The sequence below is a fragment of the Alligator sinensis genome, unplaced genomic scaffold, assembly GCF_000455745.1.
Source record: "Alligator sinensis unplaced genomic scaffold, ASM45574v1 scaffold1386_1, whole genome shotgun sequence".
Classification (NCBI taxonomy): Eukaryota; Metazoa; Chordata; order Crocodylia; family Alligatoridae; genus Alligator; species Alligator sinensis.
This window is the reverse complement of record NW_005842806.1, coordinates 139,496-165,153: the sequence shown is the minus strand read 5'-3', so window position 1 is coordinate 165,153 and position 25,658 is coordinate 139,496. Positions and strand designations below refer to the sequence as shown.

Below are 25,658 nucleotides of genomic sequence, written 5' to 3'. Positions count from 1 at the left end.
CTCCCCCAGCCCCGCCCCCACTGGCCGGGCGGGGCGGGGCAGCGCCGAAGGCGCCAACCCGCGCGGTGCGCATGCGTGGCTTCTCTTTTCATTCCTACCTCTCGACCGCAGCCAATAGGCGCGCCCGGTGCTGCGCCTCCCACCAGTGGTGCCGCGCCTTAGTGCCGGGTGCCGTTGCCAGGAGCAACGGCACGGGGAGGAGTGCGGGGAGAGCAGAAGAGCCGAGCGCGCGCGACTGGGCTCCCATAGCAACGGCGCGGGCGGGGATGGAGAGCGCGAGGGGCCGCGCAGCGCTCCGCGGGGGCAGGGGCTGCACGTGGGGGCGACCCGGAGCTCCGGGCTCCCCCCCAATCCCTTTCTGCAGCCCCCGTGCAGGGTGGCGGTGGGCTGCGCTTGGGCTGCCCCGCGCGCGGTGGGGCTAGGGGTTGGGGCTGTGGCGGGCCGGTCCCGCCCCACCCCGCCCCGCGGGTTGAGGCGGCTTGGTGGTGTGATTAGCGGTGCATCCCGGAGCGCCAGAGCGCCATCGGCCCCTTTCAAAGGAGGGCTCTTGGTCTGTGTACAATGCCAGTCCCTCCATGAGGTCACACAGTGCGGGGGCAGGAGAGCAGGACTCATTGCCTGTTGCCCTGCGCATCAGCCCTGCCTTGCGAGGTAATGGGAGGCAATGGGCAGGTGTCTAAGTCTTCTGGGGTCCCTATTCTGACACAGCCCCCAGCTGGACTTATTGTTAAGCCTCCTGTTCAGGCTGCAAGTCTTAATTGGTCTGTTTCTTCCCTCTGGGTAGCTCCTACAGTCACTCTTCCAGGAGGTCTGACTTGGGGCATGGGTAAAAAGCTCCCATCTAATTGAACCTCTTTGCTGGTGATTCCTGTTTCTCTCGCCGAATAAACCAATGTAACTTTCTAAATTAATTATTTTATAATAGGCAGAAGAGGGAAATCAAGTCATAATGTCCAGCCGAGTTAGGCTTTCTGCCGTCAGTTTAATTGGTGACTTGGAGTGTTGCTGGGAGCAAATGGGATTTGCTTTACATTACACTGCTTCCATGCAGTAAGGGGTACAGTGTTAATGGAAGTGACAAAGACGAGGGTTACTAATGTACAAAGCAGATGCCTTTATGGATAAGGATTCTGTACCCAGTGAGATCTGTCTTTTCACTTGGTCTTGATTGTCCTGCTTCCAGAAAAACCCTATTTTTTCTGAGAGCACTGCTCATGTGCTCGCTCTCTGCCCTGCCTTCCCACCCCAAAAAAAGCATGCACATTGAATGAGCTCAGATAGATGGGAGCATAGCTGGTGGTACTGTTAATGTTGACCAGTTTCCTTTGCTTTTCTGAGGAGGGCTTCAGAATATTTGACCTGAGTGAACTTGCTGTTGGAAGCACAGCTTAGATTTTTCTGTCACAACTTGATCATAGCAGTGGTGGTGATGGGAAATGAAGAAGGTTCCCCACCGCCTCCAGTAAAATAGTAAATTGACCTGTGGCCTGTCCCTTCCCACCCCTACCCTTGCCCCACCTGCCATCTTAGGGCAGGTAAAAACATACTGCTTTTGATTTAAATGAAATCCTGCCCTGACATTTTCCCCACGTAAGAATCTAAATCTCCCATGATGTACAATTTCAATACAGTTGCATTTGTACCTTTTATGATTCACCTTGTGAGATTACCCCAGGTGCATGTCTACAAGTGGGGAAACCCAGGACTTCCCCTTTTGCAGAGATGCACCCCAAGTCAGATTTGCCTCTGGAAACGGGGAAAACCTGGGTTTCCCTGATTGCATAGGTGCCCTCGGAGGATTCCCCTGGTATTCCTCTGTTAGCTGGGAAACCCGGGTTTTCTCTGTATGCAGAGACATGCCCCAGGTGTTCCACATGATTGGGCCCCAACCACTCTTGGGAGCGCAAAGGATCCAACCTGCAGGACAAGTGACATGCATTTTGCCCAGTGAAGCCAGTCAGCTGTGCTGGGACCCGTACTGGCATAGCTGTTATTCATTTGGCAATGTCTGTTCGTACCCTAAGAGGCATAAGCTGTCCCATGCTTTTTGGTGTGTATTAATTAAAGTAAAGTTAATTTACACCATGTTGCTGCTGCTTTTACTGCTGCTTGTCTAGCAGAAGTGAGTTTCTGCTGTGATGATTTGAGTTTAAGTAGACAATTTTTAACTGGTTCTTCTGTTGTGTGATGTGAAGCATGTCTGGAACAGCCACGTATTAAAGCATTGCCAAGAGCTGCTGCTACTTATAAACTGCAATACTTTGGCACATTTGGAATCGCATATTTAAACATTGAGATCTTTTTGTAGTTTGTACCCTATGATGTGCTGAAGAAAAAAGGTCTCTGTGACAAATCGGTTGCCTAAAATGTGTTCTTAATTCTTGATTTACTGTACCACAAATCTTTTTTTAAACTGCAATTTATAAAAGTTCTGATGATTCAAAATAACTAAAGACATCTGGCAAGTTTCTAATGGTCTGCTACCAGAGTGAGATGCTAGGCTTGCTTCCTTAGGAGTTGATGGCAAAAATACTATTAATCTTAGCCAGGGGTGGGAAAAATCTGGTCTTTGGTATAATTCTAGCTAGTGGCTGACATTTTGCTCTTCAAAAATACTTGAAAACGAGGATTTCTCATTGAAATGCTGCTGGAACCTCAGTAGCAGCATTTAAAATGGGTGGACAGTGGATGGATTTAAAGTGGATTGCAATCAGTTCTGCATAGATCCAGATTTTTTGTGGCTTTTCCATTTCCATGTGATTTGTTCAAAGAATACCATGTATGTGCCTGAAAAAAACTTCTCTGATTTGAACAAGGTGAAAAATCTGGCAATCCTCATTCCTTCTGCAGGCAACAGAAAACTTCCTAAAATTGTATCAGTGATTGGGAAGCTAATGGATGGTAAGTTAGAGCTCTGCTGAGGCTAGTAATAGATGCTGTGGTGAACAGTTTTGGCTTGTATAGCATTTTCAAGATGGAAAAATACTGTGAGGTTTCTTTTTTTCCTGCTATAATGCATCTTTAAAATATATTGTTCGAATGTCACTTCAGCTTTTTTTTTAAAAAAAAAAAAAGCTTAGCTCAGATGAAGAGAACAGTTGATAAAGGAGCTCATATTTGACATGTTATATCAGAGAGATGTGATATGAGTGTTATGTCTGTTCCTGTTGACTGACTCCTGTTTTTTTTTTTTTTTAGTGTTTGTGTTTGTATGCAACTGAAAATAAACTCTAATGTACAAAATAATTTGTGCTGCAAACTGAATCCTGTTTATTGCTTCCATTCTCTAATTCCTGGTGAATACCATGTTTATTGTTCAAAAAAGTAATTACTGTGATCATGCTAATTAACTCTCCTCCAAATTAAAAACAATGCCACAAGAACTTTTTGTAAGATCTCTGAAGCACAGGCACCTTGGCACATTCATACGGTAACTGACTCTGGTTTTCAACATTTTTAGACAACAGGCACCCTTTGAAAGCCAAGACCTGGCATTTTCCATTCCTTTTATTTCTCCAGAGTGAAAAATAGACCAATTATTTTGTTGCAGAGTATTTAGAAAAAACACAATAGGTTCCTGAATGCTTTTGACACTATGGATGCCCACATGAAATCTCTGGGTTTATCTTGTCAGTGGTGTATAGGTGCTTGCCCACCTAACAGTGGTAATATTGTGCATCAGCTTTAGAAGGATCTTGCAGCATCCCAATGTGCCATGGTACCCTGTTGAGAATCACTGGTTACAAGGAATTTTGGCATCTTGTGGAAATAAGCAGTGCTGTGCTAATGTTTATCCACATCACCGACTCCTCTAAAATAAATAGTGCATAGGTGTCAGCAGCTAGGGTCACATTCCCATTAATCCTGATGTATGTCAGTGATGCCATGATAGAAAATAATTTACTTAGCCTGCTTTAGCTTATTGGATTAATATTTAACAGGACACAGTAAACTTAAAATCTAGTTACATTTTACACTATAAAAATCTAGTGAATTTTAAACTGAGTTCCATGGTTTCTGGTACAATGCCTCTACTGAACCTCTCTGCTAACTTTGGTGGTTTAAGTCATATTTTCCTTTTTGGTTTTGATCTGGCTCTTTCAGATTGTGCGAAAGCCCCTCACCAGCAGAGAAAATGGAGTGACTATTTTACAGGGAAAACTAACTTTATGTACACCAGATTTTATTGAATGCCCTGAGTAAACCACAGAGGCACATTTATCTCATTTAATTAACTTACAGATTTTTAAGCTAAAAGAGGTCTCTAGGATCATCTTATCTGCCCCACCAGCATAATAGGGAGTATAGAATCTCACCCAGAAATACCTTTATCAGGATCATAACTTCTGTTCTGTTCTGTATGCAGTAGCGGGTCCAGGAGAGTGAAAAGGGTATTGCAGCAGATAGCTCATTGCAATTGTCTCATCTGCTGGGTATTAGAGCTCTCAGCCATGAACAGGCAACGGAGAGGGGTGTGACTGCACCATCTTTCCTCCCCCCACCACCACCGCCCAAGTTTGCTTCTATCTCGGAAAGACTTGTCCGTTTTCTAAGTATTGTGAAGTGGTTTCCGTTAGGAGACTGTCTGGATGCACTGCAAAGAATGAACCAGTTTCCTTGAACATCGTGGATATAAACTGCAATATGCGGCGGTGGGGGGTTGCCTTATTTTCCATACCTGCCTTCCCAGTGAATCCTGAGCCCAAGAGTTCTGTTCCTTTGGCAGATCTTGTCCTGCCAGGTCCATGTTACATGGTTCTAAGACAACCAAGACCCGAAAATGCCTAACCAGCAATTCCCAGCTCAGTCTCTGACCAAGGTAGCAGTGAACTGTGTGCATGGGAGTAGAACCCATTCTTTCTGCTGGTAGAGTAATGCTGCCTCTGTGGGTGAACAACTTCTGCTGCCACTTCCCCACCAACAGACAGCCCTTTGAACAGCTCATAGGTGACACAGCAATACAGTTGCTGGGGTGGACCTACACAGGGGAGGCAGGAGCTGCACAGTCTTGTGTGTACTCTGGCAGTTCCCCTATGGCAGTTGCTATCTGCCAGTACAAGCCTTGTAATGGAAACAGGCCCTCAGTTTCTCTTGCCTTGTGGCCTCATGCACAGCTGCAACCAATAAACTCAGAAAAGTCCTGTCTCCCACAGTGTTTAGCCTTGCCCTGTAGCTGGATGCCATTGGAGAGCAGCCTTCTGTTGTTTCAGGTATAGCTACATCAAAGGGTATTGAATTGTTCCTTTTATTTAGCTTAAAAGAAGGTTGTTTAGTAAGCCTATCAGTTTTAATGAGCTCTAATTGTCAGTAGATCAAAGGCCCCACCTGAGGGCAGCTATTAACACTTTCTGACAACAATATTCAGTCTTGCATAGACTTAAGGAGGTAAGAAATCTGTATTTCCCTAAGGGAGGTGTTCCAGTGGGTAGCTACCTTTGTTTTTAAAAAATTTACACCTTGTTTCTAGTCTGTATCCAGCTTCAGCATCCAACCACAGTATTCCATTATGTCTCCCCTCTCTCTTAGATTTAGGAGTCCTCTTTGGTTAGAAATTCTTCCCCAACCAGTTGATCTATAAGGTGCATCTCTACCCTGCTTTCTGCCTAGCTTAAGCTATCATAAACTACTCTCTCTACATACCCATACAACAGGACCTAGTCACCATTATTTATCTTTCTCTTGGGCAAACTCAGTAGAGTGAGGTATGCAAGTCTTTTGGTATAGGGTATATTTTCCAGATCTTAACTCTTGCACTTCTTTTCTGAACCTTTACAATTTTTCAAAATCCTTTTTGCAGTGGATGACCAGACTTGGGCATAGCAAAATCATTACTGAAAAACTAATACCTTCAAAGGTAATATTGACTCCCTGCTTGATTGTCTACTGTGTATGCATCCCAAGGTTGTAGCAGCCTTCTTGGCCACAATGTCATGCTGAGAGCTTCTGTTCAGTTGGTTATTCACTACAGCACACAAGTATTGTTGCATACTAGGATACATACCCCTATTAAGCTGGCTAGCTCGCTCCAGTACTTGGTTCTGATCTGCTAGGCTTGGGGCCATGCACTGGGTCAGACCCACATGCAAGGTCTGGGGGCATGTGCTGGCTCCAGGGCCATGTACTGAGTCGAAGGCCATGAGCTAGGTCCAGCTGCAGACTAGCCCCGCACACTGGCCCAATCCAGCATGTAGGGCTCTGTCATCCTACCATAAGGATATGTTTTTCTTGCATATAATGCATACACCAATTTTTACCAGTTAGCTCATGGCCCTAGACCCAGTACATGGCCATTGAGCCAGCGCCTGTCCCTAAAACTAGCATGTGGGGGCTGACCTAGTGTGTGGCCCCAGCGAAAACAGTACAGGTGACGTGCAAGAAAATATGGTACATCTAAGCAATGTCCCTGTTCCCAAGCAGCTCTGCAAGTTAACCAAACCAGTGGTTCTTAATGTTTTTTGTACCAGGACCGATTTGTAAACATCAATGGCCAGTCCTGACCCAGTGCTCCTTACTCTCGACCTGCTGTGCCCCCAAGCCACAGCACCCCAGTTTGTGGAGCAAAGGGGAGGGTGTGGGGAAAACTTGGTAGGCCCCAAACAGCCCCTCAAGGGCTGGAACTCTGACAGCCTGCAAGGGAAAAGCTACAGTTTCCTATGTTTTTCTCCTTTAAAGGAGAATCTAGTTTGAAAATTTATTGATCCATTTTCAAAGTTTGTTCACACCCTTTTATATTCTGCAACCCACTTTTGGGTCACTACCCATGGGTTAAGAAGTGCTGAACCAAACAGTACTATTCATGCACTGTGGAGCACCCTGAAGGGAATATGCCCGCTTCACTTCTTTTGACTATATTCATAGAACATGAATGCAAACACATTCATAAATCCATCAGTTTTAGATGTGACCAGAATAAGGAACCCATTTAAGAACAACGGAGGAGAGGCCTTTCTCAGACCATTGCAATATACATGCTGTCGTTGTCTGAATTTTGGAAGACAAACTTAATAAAATCTATGAGTTACATATTATTTGTCCTTCCTGCCATTGAAAGGCGTTGGGGCCACAGGAAGACATCTTCCTAAAGAGAAAACCAGTGGAATGTTCTCTTTCAGCATATGACTTTTCCTATCAGAAGCTGCTCCACCTGCTTATTGGCCTCAAGAGGGAGTGGGTGATCCAACATAAGTTGCTTCCCTCTCTATGAAGATTTTTCATATTTACACAAAGACTGAAACGTTATTGATCAAGCTGAACATCTATTGCACTTATTTTCAGATACCACATGGATGCACTGGATGGTGACTGAATGAAGGAACATCCAGATTCTGTTATAAAGTTTTATTTGCCGAATTAGAGGTGAAAAGACATCTTTCAGGCATTGCTTTGAGAAGTACCCTAGGTTGCAGACTATAGGTTGGCAACCTATGGCCCGCAAACCGTATCTGGCTTGCAGAGCCTTTGGATCCAGCCTGCAGAGCCATTGCTTTGGCAGCTTTTGGCAGCAGGAGATTCTCCCTACACTGTATTGTACTAGGGTGGCATGGGCTTTGGTGGAGGGGTGCTTTCACTGCATTGTGTTGTGCCATGCCATAGCTGGGCTGCAGGGAGAAGCAGCAGCAAATGACCAGGCCCTAGTACTCTCCTATCTCTGACCCAAGCTGGGTCATTCCAGCCTTCTGCCAGAAAATGTCCCATCCCTGCCCTAGAACAAAGTGAATACATTCTCAAATTCAAAATAAGTGCATTTATTTCAATATACAGTGTAAAGCCTTCATAAGAATATATTGATACACAATCCCTTTCTGTCTTCCTATGACAGCATGCACAAACAGACAAAAACTTCAGAGGTAATTGACTGTACCTCTTCACAGGCCTGCTGGACCAAAGTGAAAAGTAAATTCCAGTTGAGATTTCTAGGCCAAGGTTCCTGTGACACGTTCTATTTCTGGCACAATTAATATGTTAATTGTGCCAGAAATAGCAGCCTGCCACATGCTCATCAAATTCATGGTGCCATAAAATGGCAAAGCAACCACAAAGCTGCATGCCTGCCTTTTTACCTTCTCAGGTGCTCATGTAAGCAGTACCTGGGGAATGGGGAGCTCCTGGCTCAGCAGATGCCACTTCCACATGCATATGGAGTGCAAATGAGAAGCAGAAAACTTCCTGCTCCACAACTGAACATGCCTCCCTTTCCCAACTGGCTGAGGTGGTTGTGCAATTGGGGTTTGAGGAATTGTATACCAGTTTACAGAATCGTGTCAGCCGTTGTGCATGTCTGGCACAATAGCTGGGGCAATTGTTGGAGTGGGATGGTGAATTTTGTGTGTGGTCTGTGGAGATGTGGAAAAAGAAAGGCAGTTGCTGAAAGGCTGCTCTGAAAATATTCATTTCACATTTACTGGGAATCAATCCAGGGATTCTTTTCTTGACCATGTTCTTGTACTTATGCAGACTTTGTTTTCCCTCCTTTGCAGTGGATGTGTAATTGCTCTTGCTGCTGGCAGGGTTTAATGTGCTCTTGCACAAGCATGTTAGAGAAGCATTTGAAAGTGCTGTTTCAGTGGAGTCATTTGAAGCCAGCTGAGCCAGAGGCTGTATTAGTCCGCTGCTAGCTCACATTCCTTGCTGGTGATGATGATACAGTGGGAGTGCCTTTTCCTGGCAGATGAGATGAGTAACAGCATTTCCATTTGAACTACTAGAGAGAGAAAGTTAACTTTAGAAAGGGAAGGAGCTTTGCTTTCCTGCCCGTTAGGTTGCACTTTAGGAAGCCAAGGAGTGGGGAAGGGTCAAGGGGTGTGTGGTAAGTGAAAATACTGTGACTTTTTTTCTCTAACATTTAGAGAACAAGTGCTCATGGCTTTGATCACTCTTCCCTGCCTGTACCCCAGCAAACTGGTATCTCCTTGTATTCTCCAAGAGGGAGAGGTTTGCTGCACTCCTTCATTTAAAATCCTGTTCACATAAGTGCTTTAATCTGATTTAAAAGTGAATTATGAGGGAACAAAATTGTTCATGTATTTTATAAAATAAAAAAGATCTAAAGTTTGGGTTCTTTTGCTTGTCCTTTTTGCTCCCAAAAACAATCGCCGCCTACTTGCACATATACTTTTTGGTTTGACTTTTACATAACTCCTGACTTTCCTCTTACTGCTGAAGGACTTGGAAGGTACATAGAGGACTGGATTGGAGAATCACAGTCGACTAAATCTTCTACTGTTCCCAGCCTTCAAGTGATGAGAAGTGTTGAAAGTAAGGTCTTGTCAGTAGAGATCCTGCTGCTGTAAGAGTGTCTGCTTTAAATTTTTCAGTTAACATGCTTTTATTCCCCTTTGGTGGGACATAATTAAAATATCTTGAATTTTAATTATCATTAATCTTAATACAGATTTCGATTTAATTGAATGATACCTGCATTTCAGAGATCTTTCGAATACTGTCTGCCATCCAGCTAACAAGAAATAATCACCTAACATTTCCAGCATTAAAAAAGGCTAGGAAAAATTATTTAGAAAAACCTTAGAGCCTTTTTTTTCATCACAGCTGTGAAAGTGTCTACAATGTTAGCTTGTATCCAGAATGTGCAATTTTAAAATATTAATTAGGCAATATTGGAGAAATACAGTGTGGGAAAACTGGGAAAATGATCATTATCTGATGATCTAATACTGCTACATGTTCAGTGGATTGTTTTATATCTAACTCTGGTCAACGGTTCAAAAATGCCGTTTGTTACTTTATAGTCAGTATGCAAATAAAGGATTTTAGTTTTGTTGCTGTATTCACCTGTTTCCTCTGAATATTTTACTCAGGTATCTTCAACTTGGTTTTCTGATGGAGCGAGGGGTAACCTTTTCCATCACCAGCTTTTTCATTATGCAAGGAATTCATGCCTTCATCACACATTTGAGTACCATGTAGAAGCTATTACATACACTGCACTTAGCAAATGTTACACAATTTTTGCTTTTTTAATGGTTTTCCACATCACATTTCAGGGGAGAGATCACACACATGGAGAGACTTTTCCATGCCCTTGACTTTGTGCTCAAGCTACTTCCCGTCTTTGGCTCTGGAGCCAGTCTCGTCAGAGTTTGGTGTCTATCTGAAGCTTCTCAGTTCAGTCTCCTAGACTTAAGTGAAGATATTTATCATTTAATTTGCAAAGAGGGGGGGAAAATCACAAACAAAAAACCAATTAGACAGAGATAACTCAGATTGCCTTATTAAAAATCTTGCTAGATGGGCAAGAAGTTTATATATATTTCAGAATATTAAACTATTAGCTATGAGGCATTAGAAAGAAGTTCTAATAGTCCAATCCAGAACCCCAAAGTGATGCAAGGGTTCAGTGTCCCAGAAAGGTATCACAGTGGACAAGGTAGTCATTTTGAAATCAAAACCCTTTCATCTTCTGGCCTGTTACTTCACTATGGAAGCTCAGTTAACATGTGGCATGACATCATTGCCCAGTCTTGCATGCCTTTGACCAGACAGAGAATTTCCTGTTTAAAAAGCAGCTTTAGTTAGCTCAAATTATCTCTTTACCCACACAAATGTACATAAATATGAATGTGTTAACTCTGTAAGCATTCTTTTTTTCTGATGTAAATACTTTATATAATCTGGCCACAACTTTTTCAAAATTTTAATTGTACAGCCTCCTCTAATGCTTTCATATTCAGAAATGATGCTTACTTTTACTTAACATTTTCCCTTTCTTGGGTTAACCAGTCTCACACATCATTTATATAATATATATAATACTTATTTAAGTAATATGTGATTACCATGCAAAGGGCAATAGGCTCTTTATGTATGCCATAACTTAGGACCTAGAAACAGGTTGGTTAAAAAGCATCTTATGAATTGTTTAATTACAAAATCATCAGTTTATATGCATCACTTGAAATTCATAACATGTAATTGCCCTCCAGTCCACCAAGAGAAGAGAGCAAGTATAGAGTTTTGAGAAGCTAGGGAGGTCAGAACGCTGAAATGGTTTGGAGTTTGGTTGGATCAAGGTATTTGTCAGGAACTATGATCACAGTGAACACAGGACCATTGTTGTAAAGACATGTTAAATCAGTTTGCTGTTTCAGAGCTTCGAACTGTCCATTTTGCTCTTCTCTATTTAAAGTTTTCTTAAAATATTTCCAGCCCAGGAACATGATTAAATCATGGGTCAGTCCTGTCTATACTGTGCTGTTGAAGTGCATCTGGGATCTTCTGAATCTCCCACTGCTTGTGGGTTAGCAGTGAGATTATAATTTGAGTTGGGAACTTTGTCATGCTCTACAAAGCTCCATGTACAATTACAGTATTATGCAAATGAATTGAACAAGCAATAATTTTTCTCTTTGTCTTTCACAGTGTCTTTGAAGATGAAAGTGTGAAACTGCGGCAGATGAAACTAGCAAATCAGGTACATGAATAGGAAATGCAGAGCTTGCAAGAGCTGGCACAGAAGAATGAGCACATGCCATTGTAAACTTCCTTTTTTGGGCCCCCAAGGGAGGTGGTGCTCTCCCCTACCCTGGGGGTCTTCAAGAGGAGGTTGGATGTGCATCTAGCTGGGGTCATCTAAACCCAGCTCTCTTTCCTGCCTATGCAGGGGGTCGGACTCGATGATCTATTGAGGTCCCTTCCGACCCTAACATCTATGAATCTATTTTTCAGCCCTATTTTATGTTATGAGCCTAGTTTTACCACCTCTTTATTCTGCCACAGGAGGAAATGCAAGTTTTTGGACTTTTTCAGTCTTTCCCTTGTGTTTCCTCCATAATAAGCCCAACTTTCTCTTTCACTGTGGTTTTTGTAGGCTTCATACCAGAACTAAGTGAGTATAAAATATCAGCATTTTACTGATATAATTGACTACACAAGGTGCAGAGCAAAAGTCTGGGGATTTGTGAGCCTTTCATCTCTTACAGTGTGTGCAGCCATGTGTGAAGTAAGACAAGGAAGGACATGAGGATGTGAGAGAAAATGTGATAAATGGAATTTGAATAAGGGATAATGACAGGTTAGAACTAATGTTGTGATTTTTCTGGTAAGGATTTCCTGGTGTTTGTTGTTGATTTGAAAGTCAGCCTTGCTATGGTTTTGGGGCTAGATTTCTTTGATATGTTTGTGCCTCATGCAGGAGCTGCTTTATTCATTTCACTGGGACTCAGTCATTGCAAAACAGAATGATTCAAAATGGAGGGGGTAACTCATCCCCCAGGAAGGAATTATCTGGTTTAAACATCAAAGCAGGAAGAAATATGTTCTCTAAATCACAGGAAGAGCTGCTTAATCTCACTGTCAAGACAGATCTCCAGCCTATTGTTACTTTCTGTCTCTAAATACAAACTATTTTGGATTTAGCATTTAGCAGAAGTTACAGGAATAGTATCTCTTTTCAGATAGCAGAGATGCTTACTGATCCTGCCTGAAGCAGGGGGTTGGATTAGATGACCTGTGCAGGTCCCTTCCAGCCCTACTTCTCTGTGACTCTGAATTCCCAGACTACCATACCCTTTAGGTCAGTGAGGGCCAACCTGTTTGTCAGGGATGCCACAAATTAGCCTTGCACTCTCACCAAGTTCCACTCTAGTCCCCTTCGTCTGCCTGATCTTCTGCTCTGCTTTCTGTTTCCTACCCTATCTTCTGCTGTGCTACCTTCCTGCTCCCTGTTCTGTCATGTATCACACAGAGACTACCTATACCACCCCTTCTTTCTGTCAATGAGAGAAACCACATGAGAAAAAGCAAATTAGCTGGATCTTTTTTCTTAAATGAATCAGCCATAAAATAGCACGTGGTCCTTTGACACTAGATTCCAGACTTAAGGTTATAGAAGAATGGGGCAGTTATAACTCTGGGGTTCTACTCCAGGATTTTGTAGACTCAGAACTGCCTGGCTATACCCAGAAGATGGTTAGCAAAACTCCTAAGGGAAAGAAACTTAACACTGTCTTTTTAAAGTTAAAAAAATAGAGCTCTAGATGCTTAGCAGTGCTGGAAGTTGAATCTCTTCATTAGAATTATATATTTAATGGACAAAATAGAGTTGGAAGGGACTTCAGGAGTCAATTTAGTCCCAATGCCCCTGCTCAAGGCTGATTCCCGTCTAAAACATTCCAGACAAATGTTCATCTAACTTGCACCTAAAAACTTCCAGTAACGGAGATTTCACAGCTTTTCTAAGTAATCTGTCCCAGTACTTAACCACCCTCATATTTAGACAGTTCTTTCTAATATCTAACCTAAATCTTTTTTGTTGCAATTTAAGCCCATTAGTCCTCATCTTGCTCCCAGTGGACACAGAACAATTGATTACCATTGTCTTGATAAGAACTCTTAATGTATTTGATGGGGTTTAGGTTGTAGCCGTGTTGGTCTAAGGATATAGGCAGACAAGGTTCCTTGGGTGAATTTGATATCTTTTATTCTCCAACCACTTGGGTTGGTCTAATATTTATTAAGCAAGCTTTCGGGTTCAAAAACCCTTCGTCAGGCTAAGGAAGCTGCAGCAGTTGGTGTGTGCTCTTCCTGGATGGAATGAAAAGTAAAGAAGCCAGGGGCTGGGCTGGGCTGGGCTGGGGAGTCAGTTGCCAGGCAGACTGTAATGTATCAAAAATCCAATGTCTATGTTAGTCCCTGATCTCTAGTATCCAGCAGGTTGATGAAATGGATCTCATAGGCTCGTCTCTGGGAAGTGTTGTGTAAATTTCCCTTGAGGATCAGGACTGAGAGATTGGAGAGAGAGTGGCCCTCCTGTGAGAAATGTGCCCCCACCAGTAATTGGGTATTTCTGTCTTTGATGGATTTCCGGTGTGCGTTCATTCTGGTGCGCAGTTGTTGTCTGGTCTCTCCTACATATCTTCCATCAGGGCATTTGGTGCATTGGATGAGGTATATTACATTCCTGGAGGTGCAGCTGTAAGATCCTGGGATGCTGATGGCTCTGTTGTGGGGGCACATTTCTCACAGGAGGGCCACTCTCTCTCCAATCTCTCAGTCCTGATCTCCCTTAGTCTTCTCTTTTCTGGGCTAATTAGTTCCAATTCTTCCAATCTTTCCTTATCTCATGTTTTCTACAGCAGTTTTTGTTGCCCTCTTGTGGACTTTTTTCCAGTTTTTCACTCATCTTTCTTGAGGCACTGTGCCTGAAACTGGACACAGTCCTTCCAGGGAGGCCTTTCCCAATCCTGATTAGATTGGAAGAATCACTTCCCATAACATGCATACACCATTCATTTTAATATGCTAACTGGTCATGTCCTTGCTTTGTATTTATGGATTTGAATTGTCTCTTTCTAAATGTAGCATTTTTTGAACTTGCTGTTACTGAATTTAATCTTTTTTGTTCCAGCCCATTTTTTCCAGTTTATCAAGGTAATTTTAAATCATAACCCTGTCCTCAGAAGTGTCTGCTTGGTATCTTCTCCGAGCATATTAAGTGCATACTCAATTCCATACTCCAAGTCCTTAATGAAGGTATTGGACAGTACTGGACCTGGGACAGATACCTGGGAAACTCCAGTTAATACGTCTTTCCAGTTAGACATTGAGCAGTTGATAACTACTCTTTCTGAGCCTGGTTATCCACCAGTAATGTGCCTTCAAAGTAGTTTCATCTAGTTTATATTTCCTTAGCTTGCTTACAAGAATGTCATAACTGTCAAAAGCCTTTCTGAAGTTGAGGTATTTTGCATCTATTGCTCTCTTCCTGTCCATAATTCCTATCACCTTGTTATAGAAGGAATTCAGGCTGGTTAAGTGGTGTGTCTTGTTCTTGATGAATCCATGTTGGCTTTTCTTTGTTTTCCTCCAGGTGCTAATAAAATGATTATTTTATATGTTCAATTTCTTTATGGGTACTGAAGTTAGACTGACAAGTTCGTAATTCTCAAGGTCCATCTTTTTCCCATTTTTAAAGACAAGTATTCTATTTACCCTTTTCAGTCTTTTTGGGCTTATGACCTGAAAACACCTAACTTATCTAACTTGTTCATTCCTTACTCTGCACTGAATGTCCACCCCTTGTCCTTGAAGGGAACTCTGTACATCATCTGATAGTTGACATTTTGTAATGAATGAAAAGAGACATTGAACATTTCAACCTTCACCGCGTCATCCACTACTAGCTTCCCCTCCACATGCAACAAGGGACCTACAGTTGCCTTGGTTTTATACATACTTCTAATGAATTTATAAAAAGCTTTTTTGTTGCCTTTCATATTCCTTGTTAGGTGTAACTCAATTTGTGCCTGAGCCTTTCTGATATTGTTTATACATATCCATGCTATACTTGTATAATACTTAATAACATGCCCAAGGATCTGTTTTAAGTTTAAAGTAATTAAAAAGCACATGGCTTACTGAAGAAGATTCCTTGTTATATTTTCTATCCTTCTTTCAGTTTGGGATCACAGGAAAGTAGGGTTGGAAGTGGAAGGGACCCCAGTAGTCCTGCTTTCCTTTTGGCATGTTTTTATAGCTTTAATGCAGGGGTTGGCAACGTTTTTGGGCAGAATGCCAAAAACACCCACAACCTTGACTTATAAGATGTTGGCATGCCAGCGGCAGATGGCAGAGGAGCTGCAAGGGGTCCAGTCCTTGTTGTGGTAGCACAGCCCTGGCCCTTGCCCCAGGATGCGCATGCCAAGCAAAATGCTTTCGCGTGCCACACTTTGGCACCTGTGCCAGGGGTCGCCTACCCCTGCTTTCATGTTTTTTATTCAGGAAGCAACTAGTTCTTCAGCTGTTGGGTTCTGCCTGCCAGTTCTCTGAGTAAAGTCTGCTTTTCTGAAGCCCAGTATTCTTATTCTGCTTTTCTTATTTTCTCGGTTTCCTTAGGATCATGAACGCTGTTGCCCACATTGCTTTCCACCTTCAGATTCTCCTCTAATTCTTCCAAATCAGTAAGAAGCAAATTAAAGAGCCCTCCCCCCCCCTTCGCTCCCCCAATTTGGTTTCTTAACCAGCTGTACCAATAGAAATAATTAAGATAAACATACTGAACATGGTACCAGACCTTGCTGTATTGTTTGCAGTGCTGTGTTGCCCTTCCATCAGATACTACCAGAAATTAACGTCTCTCGTAAATACTGGGTTGCATGACTTAGATGCTGCAGTTAGTGGTTTTGAAAAAGCCTTGCACACCTCTTCCTCCTGGTTTGGTGGTCTATAGCAAGCATGCATGATTACATTCCCTTTGCAGTTTAATTTTAACCCAGATTGAAACATTTAGATTAAATTCTCGATTTATGAAAGTGTTGGCATAATCTTATTTTCATAAATAGAAAGATCAATTCTGCAGGAGCTGAGGGATCAGCAGCAAGCTACAAAGGGGCACTATGACAACCCACATGCCAGGAATTGTGCACCATGCGCAGAACTGGCTTTTCATCCTTAATATCCGTAATAATTGGATTAAAAACTACAGCTCTATTAATTTACCATCTTTAAGTCCTGAACTTTTAACTATCTGAGGATCAGGAAGAAACTTTCCCCAACTCAGAGACCTGTCTTTTATGTATTTCTGCGATGGCTGCCTGCAGATGCTATAAATTGTAATATTAATAAATGGTACAGTGTTGAAGACTCAAACTCATTATGAGGTTTTGTATCTTCCTCAAAGCCATTTATTATTGATACTGCTTTTATAGACAGGATACCAGATTAGATGGCCCATTACTCTGCTGTGGTATTATTGCTCTTTGTCCCCTTGTTGCAAATCTGCTGAAATGATTGTTGTTGTTTCATCCCTGTGCTTAGAATATTCTTAATATTCAGGTATTCTATATTTGATGCTATGCCCTCCTCTGCGATAACAACATTATATCATTCAGTATCATATTAACATTCTATTTTTATAAAGATCTGAATGCACTGTGGTGCCCAGTGCCATTTCGTTATCTAGAAAAGAAATGGAACACAAGCTCCTTTGCTCCTTTCCTTGAAATATAACACTCTCCAGTATAATTAAGAACAGTGGAAAAGGTTGGATAGTAGCTAACTCTGAACAAAGTCCAAGTCCGTATCTGGATATCACAGCAGTAGACTAGCACTTCCACAAGACTATTTTACAATGTTGACTATAGAGCTACTATGCCACCCACTGTATACAAAATTAACTGCACCCTAATAGCGTTGGGGGCACCAGACAAGCATAGCGATACAGAGGAAGCTTTCTAAAACAAATGACATCACTATCCTATTTTCCCCCTCTGGTTATCTGGAAGTCCCTGATAAATGATGTTCAGTCACATCTCCCAATGGTAATGTACTTGTGGCAATGCCATCCCTCTAATTCAAATACTGCATTAGGAAATAAACTAGGCCAGAAAACAGTAAGATGCTTTAAAAACTGAGGTAATAAAAGAATCAGTCAGGTAGCTATTTAAGTGTTAGCTTATTTATCTCAAAGCGTGGTTCCAAATTCAAACTCCAGTGCTAGTTATAGCTGCATTTTATGTCATCATAATAGGTCTCTTCCTTCCCTCCTGTCACATAGGAAAAGCCTGTGACAGATCCTCTCCCATCCCTACTCTGAGGTTAACATGTTGCCTCTTGTTCTCCTTTTCCTTGTATTTCTTTCCTTTCTGTTTAAGGAAAATTATTTTTAATTTTTACTCATCTTTTGCTCTAAAAATTTACTTGTGCGTTTTGTGAGCTAAACTACGGTATGTATCACATAGGATTAGAAAGTCAGCTGAGGAATTGCTGATTTAAAGGCCTGGCTACCAGTCCTAAAGGGCAAAATTTGGCCTTCAAATACGTTTTCTCAAATTCTCCCTCATTCTTCTATGTATGTTTTCTTCTTCCAATGTACATTCAAATGTACATATGCATATATTTTAATATGCAGGCTAGACCTAGTAAATAATCTTAGAGTAACAATCTGTCTTGGAGGGCACAGGTCTCAAAATAACCCTTCCATAACAAACCAACCTGGAGAGTATTCCTTTCTCAAATAGCATTATAATAACAAAACATGAAGCCCAGCTTTTAGGAATGCCACCTGCAATATCAAATTGCAGCATCGTGTGCAGTGACAAGCTGCTTAAAGATAATAGATGTACGTGTGTAAGCCAGCCTTCCAATGTGAAAATTCAAGAGAAATTGTGCCTCCTCCAGTCCTAGGGAAATTTACCATAGGAGAGAGAGGAAACAGCACTGGACCAAGAACTGAATTTTGCTACATTTCTTCAAGGAGAGGTGCAGAAAGAGAGGGATCTACCACCAGAGACCAAACAGAGTCTGTAGTTGGGGTAGGTGAGAGAGGAATCAATGATGCAAGGAAACCAGATGCTGACATCTAGGAGATTGGGAGGGCTGGTGCTCTTAATTGCATGCATGACTGAGCTCAAGGAAAAGGGAGCTTTTCTCAGCAGCAACAATCTGCAGGTTGCTGCTAAGGTCACTAATAAGCAGATAATCTTTGGTCCATGCGTGCACACTGACACATTTGGTTTATTTTAATGCACTTTGTCACACGATTGTTCATTTTCCTTTACATAAGTTCTTCAGCACAAATTGATACTCTCTTTACAGGAACATATGTATTCCCATCAGTGTATCCCCTTTGTTCTTCACATTTAGAAGTTGTTTCCATTTTCCTTTTGCTAGGAAATCACAGACAACAAATTTATATGTGGCACAGCTTGCAGATTGGGTTTTATAGTAAATTTGCTTCTGGCTAAGCTTTTTGTTCATCCTTAAATTGCAAAAAATGAATTTGTGTGTTACGTCAAGTTTCCTTGTCATTAAATTAATCCAGTGTGAATGACTGAAGCAGCCTTTGCTCACCCTCTAGTTCCTGCCCCTTTCCTGGTGTCTTGTCTATAGGCACCAGTCTCTGGGGCTGACAGTTATGTCAGTTAAGCTCTGGGAATGCCAGCTCATGTCAAAAATCTGTTTCCTTTAAAAATCCTGACTTGTTTTGCTGAATCATGACAGTAACTGTGAAGGCAGCAGTAAGTCTGTTGAAAATATAAACCATCATCAAGGATTTGAAAAACGGTATGGGCATTTATACAATTTGTCTGCTCCGACGCACCAGAGAGACTTGATTAATAGAGTCTGCTCCATACATGAGCTGACGTGCCCAGCGCTGTATCTCATGCATTTGTATAAATGGCAAAATGTGCGTTAGCGCTGAGAAAATGGTGACAGTGCGCTTTTGAACTAAAACGCTGTCAATGTGTTTTAGTTCAAAAGCGTGCTGCCACCAGTTTCTCAGCGCTGATGTGCATTTCGCCTTCTATACAAATGTATGCGCCGGAGTGCCGGGCGCTCTTAAAAGCACCCAATGCTGAGGTGCAAGCATGTGTACAAACGCCATATGTGCTAATGTATTTGACAACTGTATGGTGCTGCAGTACATAGGCACAAGGGGGCAGTCTCAGAGGTGGCCTTTCACCCTCCACATAGCATTGCCTGATGGTTTTGAAGGTTAAACTATGCAAATGTAATGGTGCACAAACATACTTTTCTCCTTTTATATGGAATTAACGTATTTGTACTATTAAAAACTGCAGACGTTCAAGTAGAAAAGATTGGATCAGAATCTGACCTTCAGTAGAAAGGCAAAGGACACTGCTGAGTTGTCATGTCTAACAGCTGTCCATTTAACTACCACATTTACCTGAATTCAGAACAACTTTGAATTTCAGACAACCTGCCAGTAATTAAATTCTATACATAGAAAATTACACATTTGTTGTAATTTGCCCTGTACAGAATATAATTATTGGAGAGTCGTTTTAAATTCACCCCCCCACCACCACCACTGCAGCAGGGAAAGCAGACCCCTGCCCCTTGCCCCCCTGCCTGTCCCCTTCACCACATGTTCCCCCCTTGCCTCCTCTCTCCCCACCCACTGCTTACCCTTTATAGCGGCCCTGGCCCCAGCCCCATCCCCACCCCAGCCAAGGGCATGAAGTGTATGATGGCTCTGGCTCTGGTCTGCCCAGGCACCAATAACAGTGGTAGCAATTCTCACCTCAGCTCCAGCCTTGACCCTGGCCCAGAACAAGCAGCAGCCATGGCTGCAGCTGTGGCTTTAACCTTGGACCCGGATCAGGGCTGGAGCCAGAGCCAGAGTCAGAGTGTCAGCAGCTTCCCTGCCACTGCATGGTATCCTTGTGCTTCCTTCTCATACCATGCAGTCTTCCCCATGTGTCTCCTGCTACATACCCCCTCCCCAGCACAACCCCCAGGCCATGCACCACGTGGTTTCCCCTGCACTCCTCAGTGCTCCCCCCTCCACCATGTACTCTCCTCTGTGCTCCTCTTGCCACATGAGCTACCCCAGCCTCAGCCCTTGCCCAGGGCAGGCAGTAGCCCTGGTGCCAGGGCCAGGGCTGCAGCCAGGGCTGCAGCAGCCTCCTGCACCAGGCCAGTACTCAAACTCAAGATGAAGGGTTTTTTACCACCTGCCCTCCCCTCCCCCCTGCTGAATGGGAGAAAAACCTCATCTTGGCTTCAAGTAAATACAATAGGTGAGGTGCAGATTGTAATTAATTAAACCAAAAGATGTGCCCTGTATCACAGATGTTTTTGAAGTGCTTGTTCATGTGCTCATTTTTCTGTGGGTATGTATATAGTTCAAGCATTCAAGCTTGAAGGTGTTTTTTATCTTAGCACTAGTTGTTCAACGTGCATGTTCCACACCTCTCCTCCTGCTCCATGCTGGGATCCTAAAGGGTGGAGCATGCTTTGTCTGTTCCTCTAAACTGTCTTGACTTGAGACAGAGCTTGTGCTGTCTAATCCAGGTGACATGCTTGGCCCATGGCTGTCTTCACAAAAGCAAATTCTCTCTTTTTCTCTCTCTTTTCTTCTGCCCCCTCACCCTCTGCCTTGTTTATGGACCTTTCAGTTTGGAGGAGGAGGTTTTTTCCGGTTTTTTTAATTCTCTTTCTCAGTCACTTTTCCAATTTGATGCTGACTTCTACCCCAGCACTGAAGGTTTTGCCATGGTTGCTAGCTGTTCCACAGAGAAACAGTGCTCCTCAGCTATCTGCAAGTGCTGAAATCTTTTGCGGGGCTATTTCATTTCACCATACTGAATGATCTGGCTGTCTGGTTGGAAATGAAGTTCTACACCTTTCCTTGGTCACCTCAGCTTTGGCTCTGAGTAGGTAGTATTCCTGAATGTCATTGCTGATTGAGGTCTCATCCTCATTCTTTTCACTCTGAGGATGAGTGCAGTTACAGATATACTTACTCTTTTGCTCCCTACTGCTGGCAGGAAAATGCATCATACTTTGTTGTTTCTGTTCTAGTTGTTGTATATATCTTTCCCAATAGGGCCCTTCTGGCCAAAGGCCCTCTACAGAGGCTTTCTCTTTAAGAGAGAAGCTGCAGCAGGTATGTCCCCAGGTGGGGAAAGACAGTGGATGCTGGGCTAGCTGCAGCCTCCCTCTGAATATGTACCAATTACCATCAAGTCATGACAGGCAGGGAGCAGGAGGTGTAGAGCAGGCTGGGGAATATGGACAGGAAGGTGAGGACCAGACCTGTCAGTGGTGCATTGGATGGGAACTTTAACAGGTTTCCTTGCTGAGCCTGTACCAAGGAGGAAGTTCTGAAGGATCTAAGGATATAAAATGAGCATGGCAAGGTGATCCAGCTCCCAGCCCAAAAGCAAGAAGCTTCACTTGAAACCAGTCCTTTCCCTGGTGCCCTAGGGCTGTATATTATCCTGGCTCCCGTAGCCATACCCACACCTCACTAATGGCTCTCCATCTGCCGCTTTGAAGGCACTCTTTTCCTCATGTACTCTCTTTGTACACAAGATCAGCACTGGGCCTCTCAGGCCCCAACTCTTGTTTAGGCTTCACCCTTTTTTGGCTTTGGCTTGTTTTTCTCCAGCTGGCCCCTTGGCTCAGATCCACTATTTCAGGCCCTGGCTCTCTGGGTCTCAACCTTGCAGCAGAGGTGCCTGCCAAGTTTCCTGCTCATGGCCTCCTCCACCTCTACAAATACTCCCAGTCCTCCAGTATAAAACTAAAACAAAACTGCAAGCAACTGTTTAAACCTTAAACTCTCAAAGTCCCCCCCTCTGGGTCATCATATCACTGCCAAGCCATCTCTCCACTCTGGCTCTCTCAGCCCTGGGAGTACCTGCTATGGCTTGGAGCTCTCACTCCCCACCAGCATGAGCTGGCAGGAGCCTCCTTTCGCTGCACTGCCCCTCTGTCTCAGGAGCCCAGGCTTATATTCCCTGGGCTTCTCCCCATCTAGACAGATGTCCTCCTGATTGGCTGCAGGTGCAGCCCTTCAGCCTCTAAAGCAGCTTAGTACTATTTCTCTGGCTAAACTGTAGTAGTGCCTTTGCTGCCTAACCACAGGACTGCCCTATTGTCCTATTGCTAACCCTGCAATAGGCACTTGCCACCTGCATGTCCCCAGCTGCCTACATCCCTGCAGCTAGCCCAGCATTCACAGTCTTCCTGTCTCAGAGGTATACACCTGCTGCAGCTTCTCTCTTAATGTAACAGGAGCCCCTGGCTCCCTGTTACAGGGCCCATGCTCAACAGAAAAATACAAAAACAGGTCCTATCGCATAGGATTACATTTGTCTGTCTCAGCATCACAGGTCCTCCCTGCTCAGATCTCAGGTCTCCTGACCCACAAATAGAAGGATTCTCCAGGCCTAAGATCCAAAATGGAGAGGGTCTATTTTGCATCTCTTGACCTACACAACACATATTTTTCGTATCCAGGTGTGATAGTGATGTGAAAATAAATCTGATTTATTATCAGCCAGGACCCCTACAAGCACATGGGCCTTCTGTTTTAGACTCTTGATAGCCCTGATAACTTTCAGTAGCCTAACTCTAGAAGGGACAGCTTCACTGTTTACCCCGCTTTAGATGATTTGGCTGGAGAATGTCAACACATGGTGGGCAATCCACAAATGATCCTGAGCTGTTTCTATTCCAGAGCCCTCATGGTGAACACCCAGAAGGTTGAGTCTGCTCTCAGTTCAGAGATTGGAATTTTTACAGGGTCACTTTGGACTGGGTTGGCCAGATCTTGCATTCATAGTGACTGATTCAAGTGAATGTCGGACCTCACTGCAGATCGGGGACGGCCAACTGACAAAATATCCATTCTCGGACACAAGATGTCTTCTGGTTATGTACCAATAACCATTACCCCTCTGTTCAGGTCTTCCCTTACTTGGTAGAAGATCCAGCCAACACCTGCAAGTGGGTCCTGTTTTCTTTCCCTTTATCCATCAACCTCTTTGGTAGTGATAGTTGTTCAGATCAATAAATAAGGGGGCATGAAATCTTCCCTTTTTCTGAAGAGGCAGTCCACTTCTGGAATTGGTTCATCTGTTACTGTATGCATCTGTCAACAGTTGATCCAGTATGCCTTTTAGGATACCTAGTAGGCACAGCTCTCCTCCCTGCAACTTATTCTACTGGCCCCAAACTAACCTATACCATCCTGATTCCCAGATCTTCTGTACACGTTGGTGAGAAGCCTCAGAACTCTACCGTTATTCCGGGATTTGGTCTTCCAGAACCCTGGGGGATCATCTATCTAGATCTGCATTCCCTACATTTCACAGGATGGCTCTTGACAACATAGTACACCTGCTCATTTCCTGTCAGAAACATCCTCATCTATAACAGGAAAGACTCCTATCAGATGAATACTTGGCTAAATGGGCTGGATTTCCAACTTAGCACCATGCAAGAACTTTCTTCTTCTTTCCAACAAAAGATGCAGAATTTTTTGGGTGATACCTTTTATTGAACTAACTGCATAGTTGGGATAAGGTCCTGAAGAAGAATGCCTTGCATTCAAAAGCTTGTTCCTGTCAGGATTAGAGACTGAGTATAAGCCCATCTTGCATTCAGATACTCGTCTAACTTTATCCCAATGATGCAGATAGTCCAATAAAATATATAATCCAAAAATCCTTGCCTCTTGCATAATTCCTGGACCATCACAGTACTAAAGAAGAAACAGTGATCTGACCTTCCACTCTCTCAAAGTGCTGCTAGCTGCTCTCTTAGCTCACTCCCACCCCACAAAGGATGAGTCCATTTTCTCCCCCTTCAGTGTTTAAGTTTCTTAAGGACTTGATCAAGGTATTCCCTTTGGTGCAAGATGTAGTTACTTGGTGGGGCTTATAGTTAGTGTCCACTGCCCTGATGGACCCTGGGGCCCACAGTTTGAACTGATGGCCACATGCTTGCTACTCTGTCAGTCCATGAGGTAGCCATTGTGACAATCACACCAGCAAGAAAGGAATTGATGGTAGATTCTGCCTGTACTGTGTTTTACCTGAACAAGTATGATGTTCTGTTAAGGTCCCTTCCAACCCTATCATCTATGAATCTGTAAGGTCCCCCTGTGGATTCACTCTAAGTTTCTACCCATAGTTGTCATGGAGTGTTATCTTAAATCAGGAGATTTACCTAATGGTTTCATTTCCAGAACTGCTCTTAAAGAGTCAAAGCTTTTACCTGCACAAAATTTAACTTTTCGAAAAATCTCTGGACATTTGTTTCCACAGCTGAATGAAAGGCACAGCAGTTTCTGTCCAAAGACTTGAACTGTCAGAATGGGCTGCAAAGTCACTAAGGTGGAACCACATGTGATCACACTTTATTCAACAAGAGCCTAAATGATACATATGGATTCCTTTTGGACTGTGTCTGTAATAGACATGAAGAAAAGCCACTTGGAGCACCATTCACAACACCAAACATTAAACCATTGCAGAGGCTTCTAGAGCAGATCTGCATTTTCCAAATCCAGTCCTCTAGTCACTTTTAATGTAAGGCTTACAGACGTGCCTCCAGATAGAGCAGGCATCTCTTTGAAGTTACTGACAGTATAATGTACGTAAGGACAGACACTTGAAAAAGAAAGAAGTTATTTACCAATAACTAAAGGACTTCAAGCTGTGTTGTCCATTTGCATTTTCCAAATCATTTTCCCCCTTTCCTTTGGAGTCCCAGGTTGAGATCAAACTAAGGGGCAGAAAGTATACATTGGCCTTTATACAACTGGCACAGAACAGAAGGAGAGGCAGGATAACGTGCGTGTCATACAGGTCCTTTTAGGGGTCAAAAGTGTCTGAGCTCAAGTTCTGGAGGCTTATGTGCACCTCCAGTGAAACGTGCATGTGCACATGTTTCAAAGCATTCTAGTTACTGGTAAGTAGCTGTTCTTTGTTTTGTGAAATGCTCCATAACAGATTCTGTATAAAGGGGATGAGTTTTACTCAGTGGGCGCATCTATACATGCGCATTTATTGCGCAGTAACCAAAATTACTGCTCAGTATGGACATGCATCTACATATGCATGCCTGTACTGCGCAGTAAATATGTCAACTTACACTGGCTTGGGTGTAAATTTGATACCTGCATCATTCAGGTATCAAATTTATGCCTGATTTAATTACTGTGCAGTAACGCATGTGTAGACATGTTACTGTGCAGGGGCCTCCCTGCTGGATCTGCCCAGATACTAGGGGGCTGGCCTGAGCCCAGCCCCAAGGTTCTTGGCTGGCCGCCTCTCCTGGCTTCAGTTTAGGACTAAAGTTAGTCCCAAATTCTGGCAGCTGGCTCTGGCTTCAATTTGGGACTAAAGCTAGTCCCAAATGATAGCAGCCAGAGGCTGGAGTTCCCC

General features: G+C 43.3%; 1 protein-coding gene across 3 annotated transcripts in view; it reads left to right on the top strand.

The window, feature by feature from the left end:
• The window catches only part of TULP3 (tubby like protein 3), a 52,368-nt gene that overhangs the window by 4,008 nt on the left and 22,702 nt on the right, over window positions 1–25,658 (top strand). Inside the window, exons 1-2 of one of the 3 annotated variants that reach the window (XM_006035114.2) lie at window positions 37–307; window positions 11,377–11,428. In XM_006035114.2, coding sequence (XP_006035176.2) covers window positions 72–307; window positions 11,377–11,428 — 288 coding nt within the window. In that variant the 5' untranslated portion in view covers window positions 37–71. Of the gene's footprint in view, window positions 1–36; window positions 308–8,845; window positions 9,256–11,376; window positions 11,429–25,658 lie in introns of those variants that run through there. The other 2 variants (XM_025191290.1, XM_006035115.2) reach the window with 2 other exon arrangements.